Raw genomic sequence first — 20,294 nt, forward strand, 5'->3', positions numbered from 1 at the left:
GGAAAGCCGGCATTTTCTGCAGACTGTGGAGCTCCCATGCGCACATGACAGGAGTCAGGGTGCTAGCTCGACTCCGTCCTCCGTCCTCCCTGTGCATGCCTGTCTCGGACTCTGGGATCGATGCTACGGAGAATTACCGGCCCCCGTTCCCATCTCCGATCACGATCGGTTGCTTAATTGCCTGGATTATCGTATCGTGGCCATTATTTCATGGTGTGCACGATCGTCTTGATAACGGAGAAACGCGGACCGGGGCGGATCAACCTGGCGCGCCCGTCACTGGCTAGTGGTGTTGCTGGATTTGGCAACAAGGTTATCGGCTAGGAAGCCTCACCTCCCGTCAGGCGCAGAGCCAAATCCCGGGTGACGGGTTCATGGAGACCTGCAAGAATGCCACCGGGCAGCATGACCCTGCCAGAGGAGAAGAATGGGCTTTTTGGCTCTGTTCCCGACTTCCCGTCCTTCCCGTGGACCGATTGATTCGATGAGGTTGGCTGCTCGCAGGAGTCAAGTTATCAACATGTTGGTACTAGCGCTGTCAACCACCGGCAGGAGGAGAGGATCCATCCACATCGTGGCATGCCAAGTCTAAGTAACCTGTCGATTCCCTCCTCAGTGATCACTGGTCACAGCTACTTGTCCCTAGTTAATGTAGTTAATGATAATAATAATGAGCAAATCTGCCGCTGGGATTCAAAAGTCAACACTGGCTCTCAGGTTAGGCTGCAAGCGAGCCAGCCGGCAATCCGCGGCCTAAACCTGTCCTGGGACACCTTGCTCCGAGGTCAGCACGACGAAGAGTCAGCTGTCGACGCTCGATGGACCACCATCTGGCTGGCGATTTGAAATCGGGGCAAATCTTGGAGCACGTGGCATGGTGGCCGAAGATGCCAATGTTTCTTGACGGACGGCAGGGAGAAAAGAAGTTCAATAGTCATGCCAAAGTTGCCCACTGCACGGAATCACCCCTTTCCGTTTTTAGAACACAGGAGCTTGCTTTTGTAAATCTCGCCCTCAGAGTGTTCGTTTCTCTGTCACTTCGCTCCTACAGCAATGAGAGAGTAATCTATGCTTCCTGATGAAGCAAGGAACTACACAACGTATGTACATACAGCACGGGAGGGTCTTCCAGAGTACTCTGTAGTTAACAGCCCACGAGTGGTATCCTGTACAACTCCGCATGCTAAGTTGCGGATTAACCCCTGGAGCAGTGGTTGCCGTTGGGTCTCGACTTGAGTCGTTGTCTGTCATGATGGATCCTTTCTCCATCAAAGATCAATCGTGGTTGTCTGTGACTCTGTTGTGGTGGCTAAAGGCTAAACCCACCGCTGCCATGCGACAGATGCCTCGGGGCGATTTGCGGACCATGCAGCCATGCACCTGTCTCCTTGGAGTGCTGAGTCCCTGCGCGTCAACGGGACAGCGACGATCATTCCCAAAACGGTCCTAAGCTGGACGATCATGATCCGCTGCCATGTGTCCCTGGCGGTGGGGGCAGGCTGTGGGCATTGAGTGTTAATTGGCATCATGACTTGGCCCGGAGATTCTACAATCAAGCTGCGTTGATCCGGGTACTCACGACGCTGTACTCTGTAGAGTAATTCGTGATCCCAGTTGGGATATCCGGCAGGATGGACAGCCGGGAGCCTAGCCTAGGTCGTGTACCAATCCATTCGATTCGGATCCAGTTGCAGGCGGCCAGCCTCACCAGGAAAGGAGGTCTGGACTTGGGGAAATCACTCAAGTGCTGAAACAACCTTCAGACGCGCTCCTGGAACGCAATGCCATTATTCTCTGTCTGATCGAAGTCCCGACCGTTCTGACAGATTGCCAGCAGGAACACAGTCGCCAGCCGCCGGCGAGTGGATTAGTGAGCCCAAGGCCTGGCCGCCTGGCGAGCCTGATTAACTAACTAGGACTAGGGCATTAGTAATAGTCTGGTGGGGCCAAAGTGAACTTCCTGCCGGGAGCACAAGGACGCGGGCTCTGCTTGCGTGCTTGTGCTCTCTGTACGCCGTACACTGGACTTGTGCGCCGTTTTTCCCGTGCTCCAGCCCAAGAACCAACTGTCACCAGCGGGATTCCCTTGCCAGAGGTTGACCACGCGTATTCTGCAGAGAAGACAGGTTTGTTTTCCATGCATCGAAGATCGACGACGAAAGCGTACAAGGTGCAACGTTCTGACTGCGGTTTCCTGGCTCCTCTGTGCTGTCTCCAGGCACTGTGGCCCGGAGGTGCGCAGCGTCTGTCCGCACGGAAGGAATGCCGCGGTCCCCGGCGGATGAGTGCAGTCAGGTGGGCAGCGGCAAGGCCCAGGTGACCGCCGGTTTCTCCGTGGCCATTGGCCCACCGCCCCCCAATAGTGCCTGCTGGCTCCACCGCCCTTATCTCCCCGTGCAGCGTTAAGGTTGACTTTTCCACAGTCGACGAGGCAGGCACGGCGCACAAGGACAGCAGCAGTCCACTGAAGAACCGCGTTCGCTGTCGCACAATGCAAGCTTTCATTAGCGCTCTCTAGCTGCTTGCCATATCCGGCGACCTCTCTGAGACTGGCAACGCTAGGGCATGCCTGGATTCCGGTGCGCTCTGCACGACTCGATCTTTGCATTGTATCCGCTGCACTCACGGTACGGAGTACACGAGCACCCATCGCATAATTCTGGGCATGGGATCGACTGGCAGCCTGGTAGGCCTGTCAAGAGATCGTTGGGGTGGATGGAGACGTGCCGCCTTTCCCGCCGTCCTGGCTCAGCTCTCGCACATCGTCGTTTATTGCTCTCATAGTCTTCCCGTAGCCCCGCACCCTTGTCTTGCGTGATATGATCCATCACCAGCCATCCAGCGCCAGACCCCGAGACTCCACAGATCGATCAACTCACCGCAGCGCTACCCGCGATGCCAACGTATCCTACCATTACGATTCCAATTACATGATAAGCATTATTACAATTGGATTTAAATGAGCAAGCTGGCAAGTTTTCCTTCTGTAATAATCGTGTGGAATGAGGAGATTAGTCAATCTGCATTCTTTATTCTTACCCATGTCGGAATTGGCCCCCCACACCAACATCTCGCTTCCATGCGACCCTTCCAATTAGCTCCGGGGAGATCCCCGGGGAGGCAGCAGTGATCGTCCGATTAGCACACTCTTGTCCACACTGTCGGGTCGTGCGCATCTTCCCCCTCATCTCTCTGTGAAATCCATTAACTTTAATGCGTGACGGGAGGTGCTGTGCCCTGCTCTGTTTGGCCAATTCTCGTTGTGACTTAAATCCATCTTATCTATATTAGGCATGACGTAGAATCCACTAACGATGATGGTGATGATGATAGTCTCAAAGAAAAAAAAGGAGGCGCCGGTACCAGTGATAAGGTAGCAAAATCGATTTGTCCTGTCGAATCTAAGTCCGCAAACTACAGTTCATGCAGTTGATCGATCTATCGTAGATAATAGACATTGTTTCTGTAGAGACTTAAAAAAAAAAGAAAAGAAAAAAAGAAAGAAGCAATGCAACTTGGTGTGAAGTGTGGAGCCATGAGGTATCGCTCTGTATACCACATCTATCGTACCAACTCAATGGGGCCAAAATACCCTGATCACTTGCAGTTCATCGATCTCAGCTTCAGTCAGACTCTTCTTGTCTTAGGCATCCTATGCGTCTCTCGGTTCAGATTCTGAACAACCCTAATACTACTCTCTGTGGTGTAACGTCGTTTTGGTTTCTTTTTTTTTCCTTCTTTCGGTCGGAGGTTGGTTCTTGGGTTGCTATCTACTAGTACCTTACACTGTGCGAAACGACTACGAGGATACCATATTTTGTCAACCAGCATACCATACTAGAAAGGGGTTTAAACCATGGATCTCATAATGCTTGTCTCTTTGAACCTAGTTTGTTCTTTTCATCATCCAATACGTCGTCAATGGCAGTTTCGGATCAGAGATGGAGACATAATTTAAAAAGGAAAAAAGATTTTACACATGGAGAGAAGAGTATAATGTAAAATAAGACAGCATCAGAAAGAAGAAGAGAGAAAAAAACATAGCAGGAACAGTGCCCCAAAAACGTCATCGTTATGAAAGCCCTCTACTGAGTCCTGGCTGTCCCCTCCCACAATGTCCTCCAGCAAGACAAGAAAAGCAGTAATACCTGACGCCAACCGAGAAACACTCAAACATGAAAAACTCCAGACCAACGGATATCGAAACTCAATACACATCTCCATTAACAAGACACCCTCTTTTATTTAACGACGCCTCTTAATCCGATGTTCTTTGCCCCTTTTCGATTTCTTCTTGCTCTTGTCGGGCGGAATTTGCAGTGGCTCGTCCCTCAGATTCCACTCCATAAACCGTAGGAGATAGTCATCGATATGGCCTGGCTGCGGTTCGTCATCGTCCACACCCGTGATGGGCCCTGGCGTGCCATCGTCCCCAGGACCAGTTGTCGGGGTGTCGACCTGGTTCGGACCCAGGTGGGCTGGTGTGCCACGGGAGACACTACGTTCTTCAAAGTCGCCATCATCCGCGTGTTCGAGTTCCTTTTGGGCATTCTTGGCCGCATCAATGTCTTCTTTATCCTCCACCTGCTCAAATGCGCGAGCGGCCCCGCTGCCTTGGCTGTCAAGCACTCGATCCATCGCCTTGCTGGCCTCATCTCGTCCCGCCAGCACATCTTCCCCAATCATGTCACGAACGTCCAGCTTGGTAAAGTAGTCCGTGGTGAACTCTCCCTCCTGGATGACAACGTCGTCCAGCATCCTCTTCTGGTTAGCCTTGCGCAGGATATTGGACTCGATGGTATACTCCGATACAAAGCGGTAGATGTGAACATCACGGGTCTGGCCGATCCGATGACATCGGTCCTGACACTGCTTGTCCATCGCCGGGTTCCAGTCGAGATCGTAGAATATGACCGTGTCCGCGCCCGTCAGATTGATTCCCAGCCCGCCGGATCGAGTAGACAAGATGAAGGCAAGAATGCGGTTGTCATTGTTGAACCGTTCTGTGAGCATCTGTCGCTGTTCAACCTTGGTAGTACCGTCAAGCCGGAGATAGCGATGTCCGTGAATGTTCAGAAATTGCTCCAAGATATCGAGCATTTTCGTCATTTGAGTAAATATCAGTGCCCGATGACCGCCCGCCTGGAGCTCCCGAAGGAGTTTGTCCAGTCTCTGCAGTTTACCGCAGTCATACTGCAACAGTCTTTTATCCGGGAAAGCAATGGACAAACGCATTTGGGCTTCGTGGAAAGGCTCGTATGGAGGGTTCCTTTGCTCCTCGCTGAAATACCGTGACTCAAGAGGTGTGAGTGCGGCCTCGGTGATTCCAGCAGCGGTTGCCGCTGGAGTAACGCAAGCGAATCTTTGGATGTAGCCTTCCATCTGCCGGGCTCTATCTTCTATCGATAGGATCATGGACGCGAGAACCGACGATCGGCTTGACAACCACTCGGCCATAGACCGTTGCCGTGAAGGACGACTTGACAATCCACTCTGCACGGTGTCGATAGTGAGGAATTCGATCAGACTTTTACCATAGACAGGACGACGCCCATGACGTTTTGACTCAAAGTACAAGCAACTCTCCAGTTCGTCCATTCTCTTCTTCCTCGCAGCATTCTCCATGGAGTTCAAGGCGGATTGCACGGTTGAACCGTCGAATTCCATCCGCCAATTCGTGCGCTTATACTGACGTTCGCGCAGCGTCTTCAAGGGTCCAAAGGCCATGATTCGACTGGTGTCTTCCACAAGCCTTCGAGACAGGTCTTCCCTCGACACCGGGGCGAGATTGAGGAAGTCCAGGTCAAGCTTCTCAAAAGGATGCTGGTACAGGAGGCGTCGCCGAACAAGGCGCTCTTTGACCGCATATTCCGTCGCCACAGACTGAGGCATGGCGAACGACGTCGAGATTGGGCGAGTTTCGAACAGATCGGGATGATTGCAGACTTTGCGGAGCTGCATCAAACAGTTGATGATGGAGAGATAATTCCCAGAGGCCAACGTCTCCTTTGTTTGTGCTCGCGACATGAAGCCATCGTAGAGGTAACGCTGACGCTTCGACAGTCTACAGTAGACAACATGCTCGTACTTGGCTGGCATCTGCTTCTCAACATCTGCTTTGAGCCGCCTAAGCAGATATGGCCGCAGAACTGTATGGAGCTTGTTGACAACTTGTTTCGCCTCCTCATCCATCGTCTCCCTGCCCTGTTCCAAAATCTGCTCCACCGGCCGTCGAAACCATTCGGAAAAGTTCCTGAGGTCAGCAAATCCTTCGACACCTGTCTCCTCGCCGTCCGAAGGCATCAGGAAAAAGAGAAGCGACCATAGTTCCGTCAAGTTGTTCTGGAGGGGAGTGCCGGTGAGTAAGAGCCGAGCTCTTGTTTTGAAAGTCAAGAGAGCCTGCCATCTCTGAGAACGGAAATTTTTGATGTTGTGGGCCTCATCGAGGACCATATAATGCCAGTTCCTCCTTTTGAGCACTTGTTGATCCTGCAACACTAACTGATAAGATGTGATCAAGACGTCCCAGCTACTGTCGTCCGTCCAGCCCTTCCGCTTCTGTCTCCTCTCTTCCTGATTTCCATAATATGTCATTATCTTGAAGCCCGGGCACCACTTCTTAAATTCCATTTCCCAGTTGAGGATGACGCTGGTAGGCACGACCACTAAATGTGGACCCCAGACCTCGTGTTCGACCGCCAAATGCGCTAGAAGGGCTATTGTTTGAATGGTCTTTCCCAGACCCATCTCATCGGCAAGGATACCATTGATGCGATTAGTATAGAGACCTGCCAACCAATCCAAACCATAGTGTTGGTATTCGCGTAACTTCCCGCGAAGTAAATGCGGAATGGGTGTCTTGAGACCAACAGGGGCAGGAGGATCTGTGGACTCGCTTGGTTTCTCCACCGGAGCTTCGTACGAGGAGATCGATTCTGGGTCGGAGGGCTTTGTCGCAACGGTGCCTGGTGACGCTTGACTAGATTCATCTCTGCTTTGTCGTGAGTCCGGTGGGATTTCAGCAGTATCCTCCACTACCGCATCTCCCGCCCGCGACGGTGGCCTTTCAACGCCTACATCTTCTTCACGAGGATCGGTCTGTTCGACATGTTCGGTTTCCTCGGTCTGCTCAGGCGGGCCAGTTGGCACCAGGGAAACTTCATCTTGGTCTTCAGGTTCTTCCTCCTCGTCATCAACGGTTCCAAGGAGGGCATCCTTCGAAGAGTAGAAGCCCAATAGGCCGGGACCATCGTCACTGCCTTCACTAGTGTCCTCTTCACTGGAGTCTCTGTCCTCATCGCTTTCGCCCATATCGTCATCCATGTCTGTGGACTCATCGCTGTCGTCCAGAAGAATCGGATCAACTTCATCCAGTTCAACGTGCCCGGGGGACATGCCTGCAGACGGGTTTTGTGACGCGGGCTCATCCTCGGCGAAATTTTCTGCGGGTGGCGATGCGCTGTGAGTGGAGGATGACGAGGAAGTCACGGACATACGATCCTGTCCAAAATCAGTCTCCGGAAGATTTGCGTACTTCAGGCGGAGTTCTTCGACGGTCAAGGCTGCGTCGTCATCAACACCGTCATCGCTCTCGCTTTCGGTATCAGTGGTTGACATGTTGCTGTCATCTTCATCAGAAGAGACAGAGGATACATCGTCTTCCTCGACATCTTCGCTGGAATCGTCAGCATCGCTTTCAATTTCGCCAAGAATTTCCTGTCTTCTCTTCTCAAAGAGCATTGTTGATTGCCTGATTGCACGATCCAGGGCCTGCTGATCTTCTGCCTTCCGTTCCTCTTCCCAGCGTGCCAGACGGATCCTCTCGACTTCTGCTCGAACGAGATCGAACTGTTTCTGGAGGTCTTTGACTACTTGGCGGTGCTTGTTTTTGAGTTCTTCCTGCTGTTCTCTAAGGATGTCTTCCGGGCGCTTATTCCGCTTTCTCCACGCCTCGGCACACCACTGAGCGAACAGTCGGGCCATATTGCGATGACGCTTGTGCTCCTGATCCAGAAGCTTACGGAAATATAGAGCATGGGCGACAAGGTGATCTTGGTGAGAATATTGCTGTGGCGGCTCATCTTGTGGATCTGGAAGACAAGCAGAACAGACCTGCGGAGTGAGCAGGCCGCCAGGTTTTCCGGCCTCCAGAACTCTGAGTCGTCTTGCAGCTTCTTCTCGAGCATCTTCGGGTGTAAGGTAAACGGACTCCCCCGTTATCGCATCGTTGCTTTCAACCCATTCTCGGAATGACGCATGTTTCCTTGGAGGCAGAACGTGGGCGGGGTGCTGAATACCAATCGACGGCTTCTTCAGCTTAAACCGTAGCCGTGGCAATTTCTGACCTCCAGATACATCCTGCCATTCCTCGCCATCGACGACTTTGACATTTTCGTATCCATCGACATCCTGGTCAGCGGAGGGCGATGCATTTGTCGACATGGAAGCATTGCGACGGCCGTCCCTTGGGCTGGAACCATTTACCGCTGCACCAGCTGTGAGAGAGCGTGTGGTTGGATTGACCGAACTTTGCGACCTCGTGCGCGTATTGGTAGATTTTGTCGCAGCTAACGGTGTAGCATGGTTTACGCTGCTAGCCGACAATCTTGAACTGGATTTTCTCGGAGACTCTCTTTTTGGAGAATTAGTTACAGTGCCATTTGTCGTAGCTTTGCCACTAAGAGACCTCCTTCCACTTGTCTCTGATCGCGACGGGGTAGACGAAAGTGGCGATGACGCCTGCTGCGCCTGACGAGTGGAAAGGGTCTTGCTCATATACTCCTTCTGAGCTGCTCGCGTTTGCCTCTTCTCGGAGGGCCGCTGCAACTCAAGAGGGAGCCCATTTGTCCTCGCTGATTTGCGTCGGCCATCTTCGTAGAAGGATGTCGGTCCATCAACACCAGGGTTCTTCCACGGCGGCGAGGCTGGCCGAGGTGTCGAGCGTCGGGAAGTACTGGACTCGGCGAGTCTTCGCTTTTTGGGCGGAGGCCCTTCATGGTGGCCATTTATAGTTCCATCGTCGTTTTGTGCACCGGGTGTCTGGTCGACTTTCGTGAAATCGCTGAGAGACTCTGCATGGGACGAAGCGCGAAGTTTGTCGTCGCGTTCAGGTGTCACGCGTTCATGATGTTGTGAAGTGCCGTTCGGAGTACCGTTTTGCATGTCTTGTTACTAGGGGCGACAGGGGCCTTCTTTACAGCTGACCCCAACTTTCCCAGCACAGACGCAAGTATCACGGGTGATTCACACATCAATCAATAGGTCAGATTGAGCAGAAATACCACCAGGAGTTTGGCATAGTTATCAGCACTGGTGCGTGACTGACGACGAGACAAAGTGCTGAGATCCGGTATTGCGTGAAGAGGTTGATTTTTGCTTCGGGCAACGCAATTTCCTCCCGTGACAGGAAGAAGCCCGCTTATGTAAGCGCGCCCAGATCCCTTGCCTGACAGCCTGAGGCTTGCATCGCGCTAGCTACGGCGACCCGAGCCACTCAGCCATTCCCAAACTTCCGACTTCAGTACGAGACCAGCCAGGAGCTTCTTAAGACTTTTCCTCAGCCCTCGTTTTTCCAATTGACTTCGGTGGAACGGTAAGTTCCTATTGTGACGACTGATTCGTTCTATGAGAATTGACTCAGGCTTTCTCAGATGTTGTCCCGCCGGATCCTAACCGGGCGCCTGCCCCAGGCTGCGTCTCGCTATGCGTTTCCCCGCGCATCCTTTTCTCAAGTTCGGTCTCTTGCGCAGGCTGAAGTCGACGATCCTCTTCAGGTATCATCTTTGTGGCGGTAGTTTGTTACAAGAATACCTAACTAACCCCGTGCCTGCACCCTCGCAGAATGGCAACTACCCAAACCCCCCGGCGATCAAGCGTCAATTCCGAGACCCGAACGCCGACTGGTGGGATAAGCAGGAAAGACGTAACTTCGGGGAGCCTGTTCATGAAGACAACGATATCCTGGGTGTATTCAGTCCGGAACCGTATACCCATGTCACTCCTGGCAAGGCATTCTTGTCAATTGGAACCTTTGTCGCTACGTTCTTGGGTCTCTGTGGGGTGGTGAGCTTGCTCTATCCAGACAAACCAAGTGCTCCCCGGACCTTCCCAGATGGGCTCGAGAAGGAACTAGGTGGCCCAAATGCTGTGCGGGTGAGTTTCAATTGCGTTCAAATAAATTCTTCAAATCATTTCCCTCTCCGCCCGTGCACGAAGCTGACGTATCACGTAGGCACGCAAACCTGGCGAGGAAAGTTGGTGAAGACACTCTTGTCTATTGAATGTGTATATAAAGTGGCTTTTTCTACATCGGCGTCAATGAAGGGTTCGATTCTCAATTTCTTTTACATCCGATGCTTGAATGTCTCTGCGTCGAGCTGTTATTCCAGAGTGGCGAAGCTACCATGTCCAATTGCCTAATTGTGCGAGTCCATCCTTCACTGCGGCGACAGGAAAAAACTCCATGGCAAGGGCACATCGATAATGGCTTTGGATCCGAATGGCAGCTGGTACTTTGTATTTCTAAACTATGACGCGTAGTCCGTCTGGAAGCTCAGCCACTACTTTTTCTTCCACTCTTACTCCGCATCCTCAATCTTCTTAAAGAGTGTGCAATGCTGGCGGTTGATAGTCGGTAGCGTGTACGGAGTACCTAGGTAGATTCTGCTAAAAGCGGATGGCCAATCATTGGTTGACTCGATAACACGTAGACCTCACTCTCTTCGCGTCTGGGATGCAGCCAACAGATCGCCGAATTTTGCAAACCTCAAATTGACCGCATTACGTCAAGCCTTAATTGCTGCTAGGATGTCAGCAAACTAAGTAGGTATTATTGATTCGTCGAGACTCCCTTGCAGTGTGATGCCTCGTGACGCTGCTTAGTGCGTCTCCATTAGCACGTCAGTCTAATTAAGAGGCCAATGTTTCAGGAGCGTCAAACACCCCTCTTCTTACAAGGTGGCAATCAGTTCCAAACAACCATCAGTCCTCACATCTGCAAATTTGGGGACTAGAATTCTTCTCATAACGACTCTTCTTTCTTATAACAAAAACAAATTCGCCGCGTGGCTCGTCTTGTTTCCGTCGTGTTTGCGAGTTTTGGAATCAATCCATGGTCCCGCACTCCGCATTACTCTCTCACTTCGAAGCCGTTGCGTCCTGGATTAAGAAAGCAGACGACCCTTGAACCCCATGTCGGCATCATCCGCTCATTCCCGTGGTGTGAACCGACGGGTCAACAGCCTTCAAAATGAGGCCCGGCACTCACGCAGCCTTTCCGCCTCTCGAAGGCGTCTCGTCACTCCGAACGATGCCTACAATTATGCGCTTCGTGTAGCTTACCTGTCCTACCTGCTCCAGCCTCGAGCCCGCCGCACACAGCCTACACCGGCACCACAGGGTCATGTCCGTCGATCATCAACGTCTTTTCACGACCTGATGAGCGATTTCCGCTTGATCAGGGACTCCAAAAGCACACGATTTCCCAATGGGTTCATCGCCGAGCTGGAGAAGAGACTGACGGGTATTCTGATGGGGAAAGAGAAGAGAAAAGAATACCAGGATCACTTGGTCATTAGGACGTTTGCGGCCTTCCTTAATTCTTTGAAGGAGCAGTCATTTAAGAAGCGAATGGAAAAGGATCGGCGGGTGGAAGACCTAGTCTTGATTTTCTTCTCGAACGCCACCAAAGAGCTATCGAAAGGCAAAGATCCCAGTGACGATAGCTGGAGTCTGATGGTAGATAGACATGTCGCGCTCTTCGTTCGCCTGATTACGCTCATTCTAAAAGATAATGACTGGGCGAAAGAGAGGCCTGAGTTGATGAGTCGGCTGGCGGTCTTGGAAAGCAAGTTGCTCGTTCACGATCAAGACCTCGCAGAAACGAACGGATTGTCAAAAGCGACGGTCGAGACAGTTGTCCCATTGAGTTATGATGTCAAGGACATGCCACTCGTACAAGTTGTGGCCCGAATATTCGGAATAAGCACAGCTCAAGCACAAGCTGATATCAACAAGAACAAGGCCATCTGGACAGAAAAGGCGGCTCTTCAAGACCTGAAAGCCTACCAGGCACACTTGAACCTGAAAACTGGGAAGACCTTGTCCAGTGACGATTTCGAAGATGAAGAAGCGTATGAATCCTGGAAACGTGGCGAGGGGCCTGATCTTTCACAGATGATGCTCGCTATTGTACAAGCCAACCCTGAACTTGCAAAAAGCACGCCAGGGGATGCGCTGCCACAATTCAATTCTGCCGCCGACGCTAACTTTGCCGATCTATCGCGTCAATCTTCTGAAAGATCCAACCGCACGTCGTACGTCATCGATCAACCGGTGGACCTAAGCGCTTTGTCTCTGAATGATGGTGTCGACATGTCAGAGAGTGTCTACACGTTTATTCCCCCGGATCCTAGATCCTTCTATCGAGCCATACTTTCTCATGCCCTCACTTATGATCTCAAGGATCAAAAGCTGGAAGCTACGGAAGCAACCTCTGAAGCTCCATCCATGAAACTACTCTCGAAACAGTCGACGGAGCTTCTCAATGAGATTGCTCTCCGTTGGCGTATTCCGGCGTCTTCTCGTGCGGTTCTGTTTTTGGATGTCATCCGCGAGAAATTTGTAGATCAAGAAATTGATCTGAACACTCTCGATGCAGCATTCACATTTATCAAAGACGCGCCAATGAACGAAGGCAAGAAGCGCAGCAGCTTTATACCCTCTGTTATGTTCGATAGGAAACGATGGACAATCCATGATATAATGCTGATGCAGCAGTTGCTATCTGCGCTTCATGATGCTCTCCTACGAGAGCTGTATGATGTTATGATGCACTGTTACGACTCGAAGCCTCATCCAATTGGCCCAGTCATGTATATTTTGGACCATCATATACGACAGGATCCCCACTATACAGAAAACGCTGAAGATTACGATCGCTTTCGGACCTATGTCAATGAGGGACTTGTAGAAAGAGCAAAAGAGTCGTATCAACAGTTACTCGACAAGGAAGTGCCGGCTGAGCAGGAAGCCTGGGAACCATTCCACGTTATCCAACTCGGCGAGGGGATCATGAAGCTGTCGCAAAAGATCCAGAAACGCTACAGAAATAATCCCGAAATAATGGGGTATGAGAAATCTTTCACTTCGCTACTTGATGTCTGTCGCTAACGGCAACAGGGTGAATCCATTAAATATTCTGCACAGCTGCGTGCTTCCCATGTATGCTGAGGATGCCCACGATATGGTTGTCAAAATCCTTCGGCAGGCGCAAGAAAGGGGAACCGAAATTCCGATAGAGGATGGTTTTGATCTTTACCGAGGACTTACGGCAATCAGGCGTCTCTATGCAGATGCCCTTCCTGGGTATGATATGGATTGGACCTTTCTGACTAGAGCGTGGCTAACATCCCATCGCAGACAACCCTTTCCATTCCGCATAGAGGATTTACTTGCGGACTTTGTTTGGCGGTGGATCCGGCTCACGGACGATAAAGTCTTGGAATGGGTTGAACAAGCTGTGCGACAAGATTCATTTACCGTACGGAGTGAAAATCCGAACGACCCCCCGGCTGATGAGTTACGGCATAGTGTGTCCGTTATTGATATTTTCCGTTCATTCAATCAAGTTGTTGAACAATTGGTGCAGCTGGAGTGGGACGATGATTTGCAATACGCTAAATTCATGACTGCTCTCTCCAAGTCCATAGGCAGAGGTGTGGCAAGGTATTGTGAATTGCTTGAGCAATCTTTTGCCAAAGAGATGGACCGGCTCTCGCCTGATCAAGAAGCGGCATTGTATCAGACGAGACAAGAGAAATTTATGCAAATGGCTAGAGATGCCTGGAACAGCAAGGAAAAGATCGAGCCGTTCCAATTCCTTCCAGAGGTATGTCCGACCTGAATATCTCCCTTAATAACACTCCCATCTGACTTGAACTTAGTCACTTGTGAAATTAAATGACATTGAACACGCCCTTTCTGAACTCGACAAGCTCGAACGTGAAATAAATGTGGATGGTTGTGCGGACGTGATTGCAAAACACAGCCCTCCGGCAACCCAGAAGGCACGGAAAACCACGACTTACGTGTTCACGATCAAGATTGTCGAGGGGGAGGATCTGAAAGCGTGCGATATGAATGGCAGCAGCGATCCATATGTCGTGTTGACAGACGAGTACCAGAAACGCATATCGAAGACTCATGTCGTATACAACAATCTGAATCCTCGGTGGGATGACAGTGTCGATATCACAACCAAGGGTCCTCTTAATATCATCGCCACGGTCTGGGATTGGGATGCTTTAGGTGATCATGACTATGTAGGCCGAACGTCACTCAAGTTGGACCCAGCCCATTTTGGAGACTTTCTGCCGAGGGAATTTTGGCTGGATCTGGATACGCAAGGGAGAATCCTTCTGCGTGTGAGCATGGAAGGCGAACGAGATGACATACAATTTTATTTCGGTAAAGCTTTTCGGACCCTGAAGCGAACTGAGAAGGAGATGACTCGCAAGATTACGGAAAAGGTTCGTCGTTCTTTGGCTACATTGAACGTTGATCAAATTACTGACTTGAAGACCAGTTATCTGCATATATCAGCCATTGCCTTTCTCGTCGTGCTCTGAAGGCCTTGCTGTCCCGGGGAATTAGCATTTCTAGCGTTTCAAGCTTCCTGAATCGAAACCGGGCTCAATCCACAACCGTCGCGCCCACCCAGGCAGAAATCGAGAACGCCCTGAGTCCACTCTTCACATATTTCAATGACAATTTCGCAATCATGAACAAGACTCTTACGTCTGAAGCAATGAAGATGGTTATGGCGCGGTTGTGGAAAGAAGTGTTAGTTACTATCGAAAGCTTGCTTGTTCCTCCTCTGTCGGACAAGCCATCACATCAGAAGCCTCTCACTATGCAAGAAGTCGACATTGTCTCACGCTGGCTCGTCCTCCTTCTAAATTTTTTCCATGCTGTTGATGAAGAGACGGGCGAGGCAAATGGAGTTCCGTTGGACATCTTGAAGTCGCCAAAGTATCATGATATTCAGTCTCTTAACTTTTTCTATTTCGAACCTACAGAGAATCTCATTCGGACCTCTGAGCGCATGGCCTCTGCCACGGTCATGAGGCAGCAAGCAAACAAAAACAGACAATCGGCTCCACCAGGGCAGGGCCCTTTTGGCGGTTCAGGAATTATGGGTGTTCCTACACGGCGTGCCAAAAGCATTATGCTTTCGCGCAATCTGGGCACAATGAAGAAGGCCAAGGAGGAAAAGTGGCGTGAAGCGCAAGCAGAGCCCAATGATGACATGATCCTTCGCATCCTCAGAATGCGGCCAGAGGCTGCCAGCTATCTTCGTGACCGCAGTCGACAGAAAGAAAGACTGGCTGCAGCTGCGGCCGCAGATGCCATAGTGAAACAGAGTCTCATGGCAAGTGGGGGAGGGAGGATGACAGCTACGCTCGGGAGAAGATGAAATTAGTTGTCTACATGGACTGTCGAGACTTAGCCAGGTGTTTCATTCCTCGACACTTGGCATCTTCTTTTCCCCTTGTCCTTTTTCCGTTCTCGGTCTTTCTGTTTTTATCTTTTGGACCCTGTCTTTGTTTTTAGCCTTATACCCACGATGATTGCCTTGAGTTTTTGATTTAGATATGATTCATGATTGATGTTTTTGTCTTCGGAAAATCGAGCCATGACATTCCAGTTATCATCCTTGTTCAATTGACTCAATTCGGTGCACTATCATGGTTTTCCTAGTTTGGCTTCGCTGTCCTCGTCCTCGACTTAATCAAGGACGTTGTTCGTTATGTCATGGTGACACCGGCTTTCAGTTAATCTAGACAGAGAAGCAGTGACTAGTTGCGTAGTAATAATATTAATAATAATAATCAAATCCAACCACGAGTTGAGACGATCAGTTCGGCTACAACTACATTCTGTCCTTACGTCTTGGGAAATCTAGAACTTAATGGAAGCACATAGCCAGTGCATGTTTGTAATACCTCATTTAGATGAAAATTTTTTTTGTAAAAAAGAATACATATCAATCACTTATACTCTTTCCGATCCATCGATCACTGCAGAGCAACAACCTCGATCTCGACGGGAACACCCTTGGGCAGCTGGTACACGGCCACACAGCTGCGAGCGGGCTTGTGCGTGAAGTACTTCTCGTACACCTCGTTCATGGCGGCAAAGTTGGCCATGTCTGTGAGAAAGACCTGCTCTCATCGAACACCCATCAGTCATCAGCCATTCAGTAGCTCTCTCAGGAGGGATAGTTTTATAAAAGTTGGTATATATATATAGATAGATAGATAGATATACTAACAGTCACTTTCACGACTTTCGAGAGGCTGGAACCCGCCCCCTCGAGAACGGCAGCAACATTCTTGATGCAGGCGGCCGTCTTCTCACCGATAGTCCCTTCGATCAGGTTACCTGCGCTGTCCGCGGGGATCTGGCCGGAAACGAAGATCTGGCCATTTGCCTTGATAGCTTGGCTCTGGAATGTATATTATTGTGAGCGAGCGATCCAACTGACGATTGGCGATTGAACAGATTGGCATGGGACCAATTGAGAGCAGGAGCAGGAGGAGAAGGGACGGATGGAATGGGTGTCACCGTACGTATGGGCCAGCAGCTGTTTTGTCACATCACGATGTTTGTCAGCAAGATCTCTGCAGATATATACATATATTATGTACCATTACGGCGGCAAATGGATGGTGCAAATTGTGGTGTCTCAAAGGAATGAGTCTCGGACGACAGAAGATCATTACTTACGAGGAGCAGCCTCCTTGGAAAAGACAGGAGTCATTTCAGCCATGGCGCGAATAGGAGGAGATCTGAATCCTATCGACGACGGTGAAGAAGAAGAAAAGCGGGGAACGACGACGAGAGGGGCAGAGGAAGACGGAAATGCGACGAGACGAGCGGAAGAGATTCGGCTGGATTGAAGACGGAACGAGTTGATACCGCTTCGCAGCATCAAGTAAGTAGTAAATTGCCGTGGGAATGAAGTAGTCCAGTGTTAATTATTTATTCGAACTTCTATCACACGGGTAACTCCCAAGCTTCCCGCGGGGCGGATGGAGTCCGACTACCCCTCCGCGGCTTAAATCGGAGAAATTCAGTCCATCCCCATCCAAAATGCTTAATACTGCGGACAATATGCCAATGGCCCATACTAGTTCGCCTTAAAAAGACTCAATAATCTGTAAATCAAACTTAGGAACGATTCATCAATTGATAGAACGTCGTGTCAAACGCCTACTTGGTATGGCGTCAAGATTACAACATTCATAATTCATGATGGAGCCGTGACTATAGACTAGCGCCAAAATTCAAAAGGTCATTTCTCATAACACATTAAGTGCGCTCAGCCCCCTAGGCCGTGAGACTCGTAGTAGAGGTTTCCAGTTCCTACGTATATATATCCTCGATGAGGTTGGTTCAATTGACCACACCGTGGCTTGCTAGCTGCTGCATCAATGTGGCAGCCTGCTCAGCCGAATAACCAAAGAACACCGGGCCATTGAACACCATCTTCGCAGAAGAAGATGACGAAGGTTTCGGTGCTTCAAGGGATGGTGGACGATCTCCAGGATCTGGATTCCTGGACGTGCCACCCTCATTACTTTGTTTGCGCTCTGAATCGGGAAACGACGGACTTCCATCCGGACCCTGATCTGGTCGCCGTGAAGCTTTGTGATCAAACGGACACCTCCCAGGCGCCCGCGCTGGAGGAGGTGAAGCACCTTGAGGCGGTACAGAAGTTACATCACTCTCCATCGGCTCTTTATTTCAGGTGAGCCGTTGGACGCGTGACCAGGAACAGCAGCAACTGGGCTATTGACAGCGCTTGGAGGAGGCTGATGGGAGATGGGTACAGGAATACCCCAAGGCCGACTTGGGGATTCACCAACTCGGATCTCGCGGAGTGGTCTTTCGAAGCGACTTGTTCGATCGCCCCGTTCCTCCGCTGTATCCTCTTCGACGGGGGTCAATGACCCCGGATGCGGGGATTTTGAACTAACATCTTCTGCCCACTTTTCGACACGCTCAGCCGATGTGGAGCTGGTATCAGGCGCACCGTTTGGCACATGATTCGACAAGAAAGGTTTATGTTTCTTGCCAAGGCCTTGAATCATGTCGACCAAGCTATTACCATATTTGGCATCAATCTGTCGCATGGTGCTCACGTCTTTCTGATACCGCTTGATACAGACTGCGTGACTTCGAGGAATCTCATGTTTGTGATTCTCGAAAAACTGAGCAACTTCTTCCGGAGAGTGCTGGCCAAGATACCTGATAGGACAACGGGCCACCGACGATCTACTTGAGATGCCAGTGCTGGAAACTCGATCTTGGCTGAACTCAGCCTTGATAGGATCATATTCACACGTACTATTTGCCTGGTTATTGCGATCATCGCGAGTCCCACTGGTGGACTCTTGTTTGTCGGCAGTTTTGGCGAAAGGACACTGTAGGCTTCCTCGGACGCCATTGGTAGTGAAGTCCCGCTCAAGAGCAGACGACCTGCTGGCATTCGCTGCGACAAGACATGGATTAGATCTGACATCAAGGCCATTACCATTCCGTAGTTCTGTTATAGTTTTCGCACACTTCACTCCGGCTGTTATGGCATCAAGCATTCCGCCTTCGACATGTCCAGAATCTCGAAGTTGATTGACAACATCGAGGGGATTCAATGAAGAATCCAATCTGGAGCTCGATTCGGAGTCACCATAGAGGATTTTCTGAGAAATAGCATCCTCATCAGAAGTGGAACCACCGTTGACACGGTTGGCCAACTTCACGTACTGTTGGCAAACTTTTGAGTTAGCCGGCTTTCTTTCAAGGGTCATCGTGCAAGGATTGTATAAATCAGTAGATAACATCTCATCAGCTAATACATGCTTATACGTCACCGCCGCAATTGCGACTCCCGATCTAGAGCTAATCATATATTTTTTCTCATCTTTTGAGATATAAGGAAAGGCAAGGGGGAAAACAAGATAACAACTACCATACCTCATCATGAGCATACTTGACCCTCCGTTGCAGGTCCTGTTCTTTCAAGCTCAGCTGTTGGGCAGTTAGCAGGAGAGCATCCAAGGCTCTAGCCAACGTCTGGAGCTGCTGGTCCTGCTCCGTGGGCTCAAGGACTCGAGCAGGAGACATGATGCATTGTGACCCGAGTGTCACAGGGCCAAAGTAATAATATAGGCATCGAGGCTGCGCATCTGCTTTGTGCAGGATGGCAGCTTCAGTGCTGCTGAAGCGAGAAGGAAGAGGAATTTAGTGGAAGCGGCAGGAAAATGTTCTTAATTAACCCTAGAAGTGGTCCGTGCGAGTATCCCCTCACACGTGATCGGTAATAGTGCTTTGATTTTGATCAGCTCACCACTCCCGTTGGTGCTTTCTGTCACGTGATTTGCAACAACATTCGCAAAGAATATGAGAGGATTATCCTCAACTTTCGCTTATTTTTTGATTATACATATAATAAAACATGTAGTGATCGAGTGCCTACGGACTTCACAGTTAATAATGTGTTCTGGAATGGCAGCTTTGCTCATCGAATCAGGAACCTTAGGCACATGGCGATAGATTATGCCTATGAACATTTTGCTCCTGATCTCCGTGATAGTCAGTTCTGGCAAGGTCCTCCTTAGATTATCAATTGTAATATTCTTTTTGAAGCCAGCATCGCTCTCAATCACCATGAGCTTTAGCAATTAGCCCCATGAAACGTCAAGCTCCTCGGCTCCCCACTGATGCAAGTGGATGACACGCTAAATGTTCATTATCATTATTATTCACTGCCTCGACCTGCGCTCTAGCCAGTTTGAGTTTTAATAATGTCACGTGATGTAACCTTCTAAACCCAATGTAGGTTAGCATATATAGAACACCTGCTGCCACCTACACCTACAGTGACATACGGATGTAGATTATGTAGAGTACTTGATGACACTGATACTTACATCGTTCTCTGCACGGCCAAATCGTTCCTTGCAACGTGCCATGGCGTCCTCATCGAACAAAACCCCTCCTCCGGGATGGAATCCGTCCATCGAACCTAAAGCAGATGCAAGGTAAGTTGAATACTCATCGTTTTCATCTTTGACTGGCTAACGACGATCTTGATCTACAAAAGAGACCTCGATGGCTACATTGCTGCCTTGCGTGAAAAGATTGCCGAGGGATATTTTGTCGAAGCCTACCAATCACAGTTGGATTCCTATCTTGCCCTCAAGGCATCACTTCCGTAAGACAGACTTCTT

The 20,294-nt window shown here is 50.2% G+C and overlaps 5 protein-coding genes across 5 annotated transcripts; 2 read left to right on the plus strand and 3 right to left on the minus strand.

The window, feature by feature from the left end:
* Positions 1–4,245: 4,245 nt before the first annotated feature.
* On the minus strand, positions 4,246–9,162 carry T310_7937 (DNA helicase; the record flags this gene model as incomplete). Its single annotated transcript, XM_013469271.1, has 1 exon — positions 4,246–9,162. One exon carries the CDS (start codon positions 9,160–9,162, stop codon positions 4,246–4,248), a length of 4,917 nt encoding a protein of 1,638 aa, XP_013324725.1.
* Positions 9,163–9,702: 540 nt separating this feature from the next.
* T310_7938 (uncharacterized protein) lies at positions 9,703–10,261 on the plus strand (the record flags this gene model as incomplete). Its single annotated transcript, XM_013469272.1, has 2 exons — positions 9,703–10,152; positions 10,232–10,261. The coding sequence occupies 2 exons, from the start codon at positions 9,703–9,705 to the stop codon at positions 10,259–10,261; spliced, it is 480 nt and encodes a 159-aa protein (XP_013324726.1).
* A 929-nt stretch (positions 10,262–11,190) lies between these two features.
* On the plus strand, positions 11,191–15,475 carry T310_7939 (uncharacterized protein; the record flags this gene model as incomplete). The annotated part of the gene is made up of 4 exons (XM_013469273.1): positions 11,191–13,127; positions 13,207–13,888; positions 13,944–14,528; positions 14,585–15,475. The coding sequence occupies 4 exons, from the start codon at positions 11,191–11,193 to the stop codon at positions 15,473–15,475; spliced, it is 4,095 nt and encodes a 1,364-aa protein (XP_013324727.1).
* A 601-nt stretch (positions 15,476–16,076) lies between these two features.
* Positions 16,077–16,993, minus strand: T310_7940 (uncharacterized protein; the record flags this gene model as incomplete). The annotated part of the gene is made up of 4 exons (XM_013469274.1): positions 16,077–16,223; positions 16,334–16,507; positions 16,547–16,680; positions 16,789–16,993. The coding sequence occupies 4 exons, from the start codon at positions 16,991–16,993 to the stop codon at positions 16,077–16,079; spliced, it is 660 nt and encodes a 219-aa protein (XP_013324728.1).
* Positions 16,994–17,780: 787 nt separating this feature from the next.
* On the minus strand, positions 17,781–19,188 carry T310_7941 (uncharacterized protein; the record flags this gene model as incomplete). Its single annotated transcript, XM_013469275.1, has 2 exons — positions 17,781–18,957; positions 19,055–19,188. 2 exons carry the CDS (start codon positions 19,186–19,188, stop codon positions 17,781–17,783), a joined length of 1,311 nt encoding a protein of 436 aa, XP_013324729.1.
* Positions 19,189–20,294: the final 1,106 nt, after the last annotated feature.

This window comes from Rasamsonia emersonii (assembly GCF_000968595.1).
Source record: "Rasamsonia emersonii CBS 393.64 chromosome Unknown ctg1118621760613, whole genome shotgun sequence".
In the NCBI taxonomy this organism is placed as follows: Eukaryota; Fungi; Ascomycota; class Eurotiomycetes; order Eurotiales; family Trichocomaceae; genus Rasamsonia; species Rasamsonia emersonii.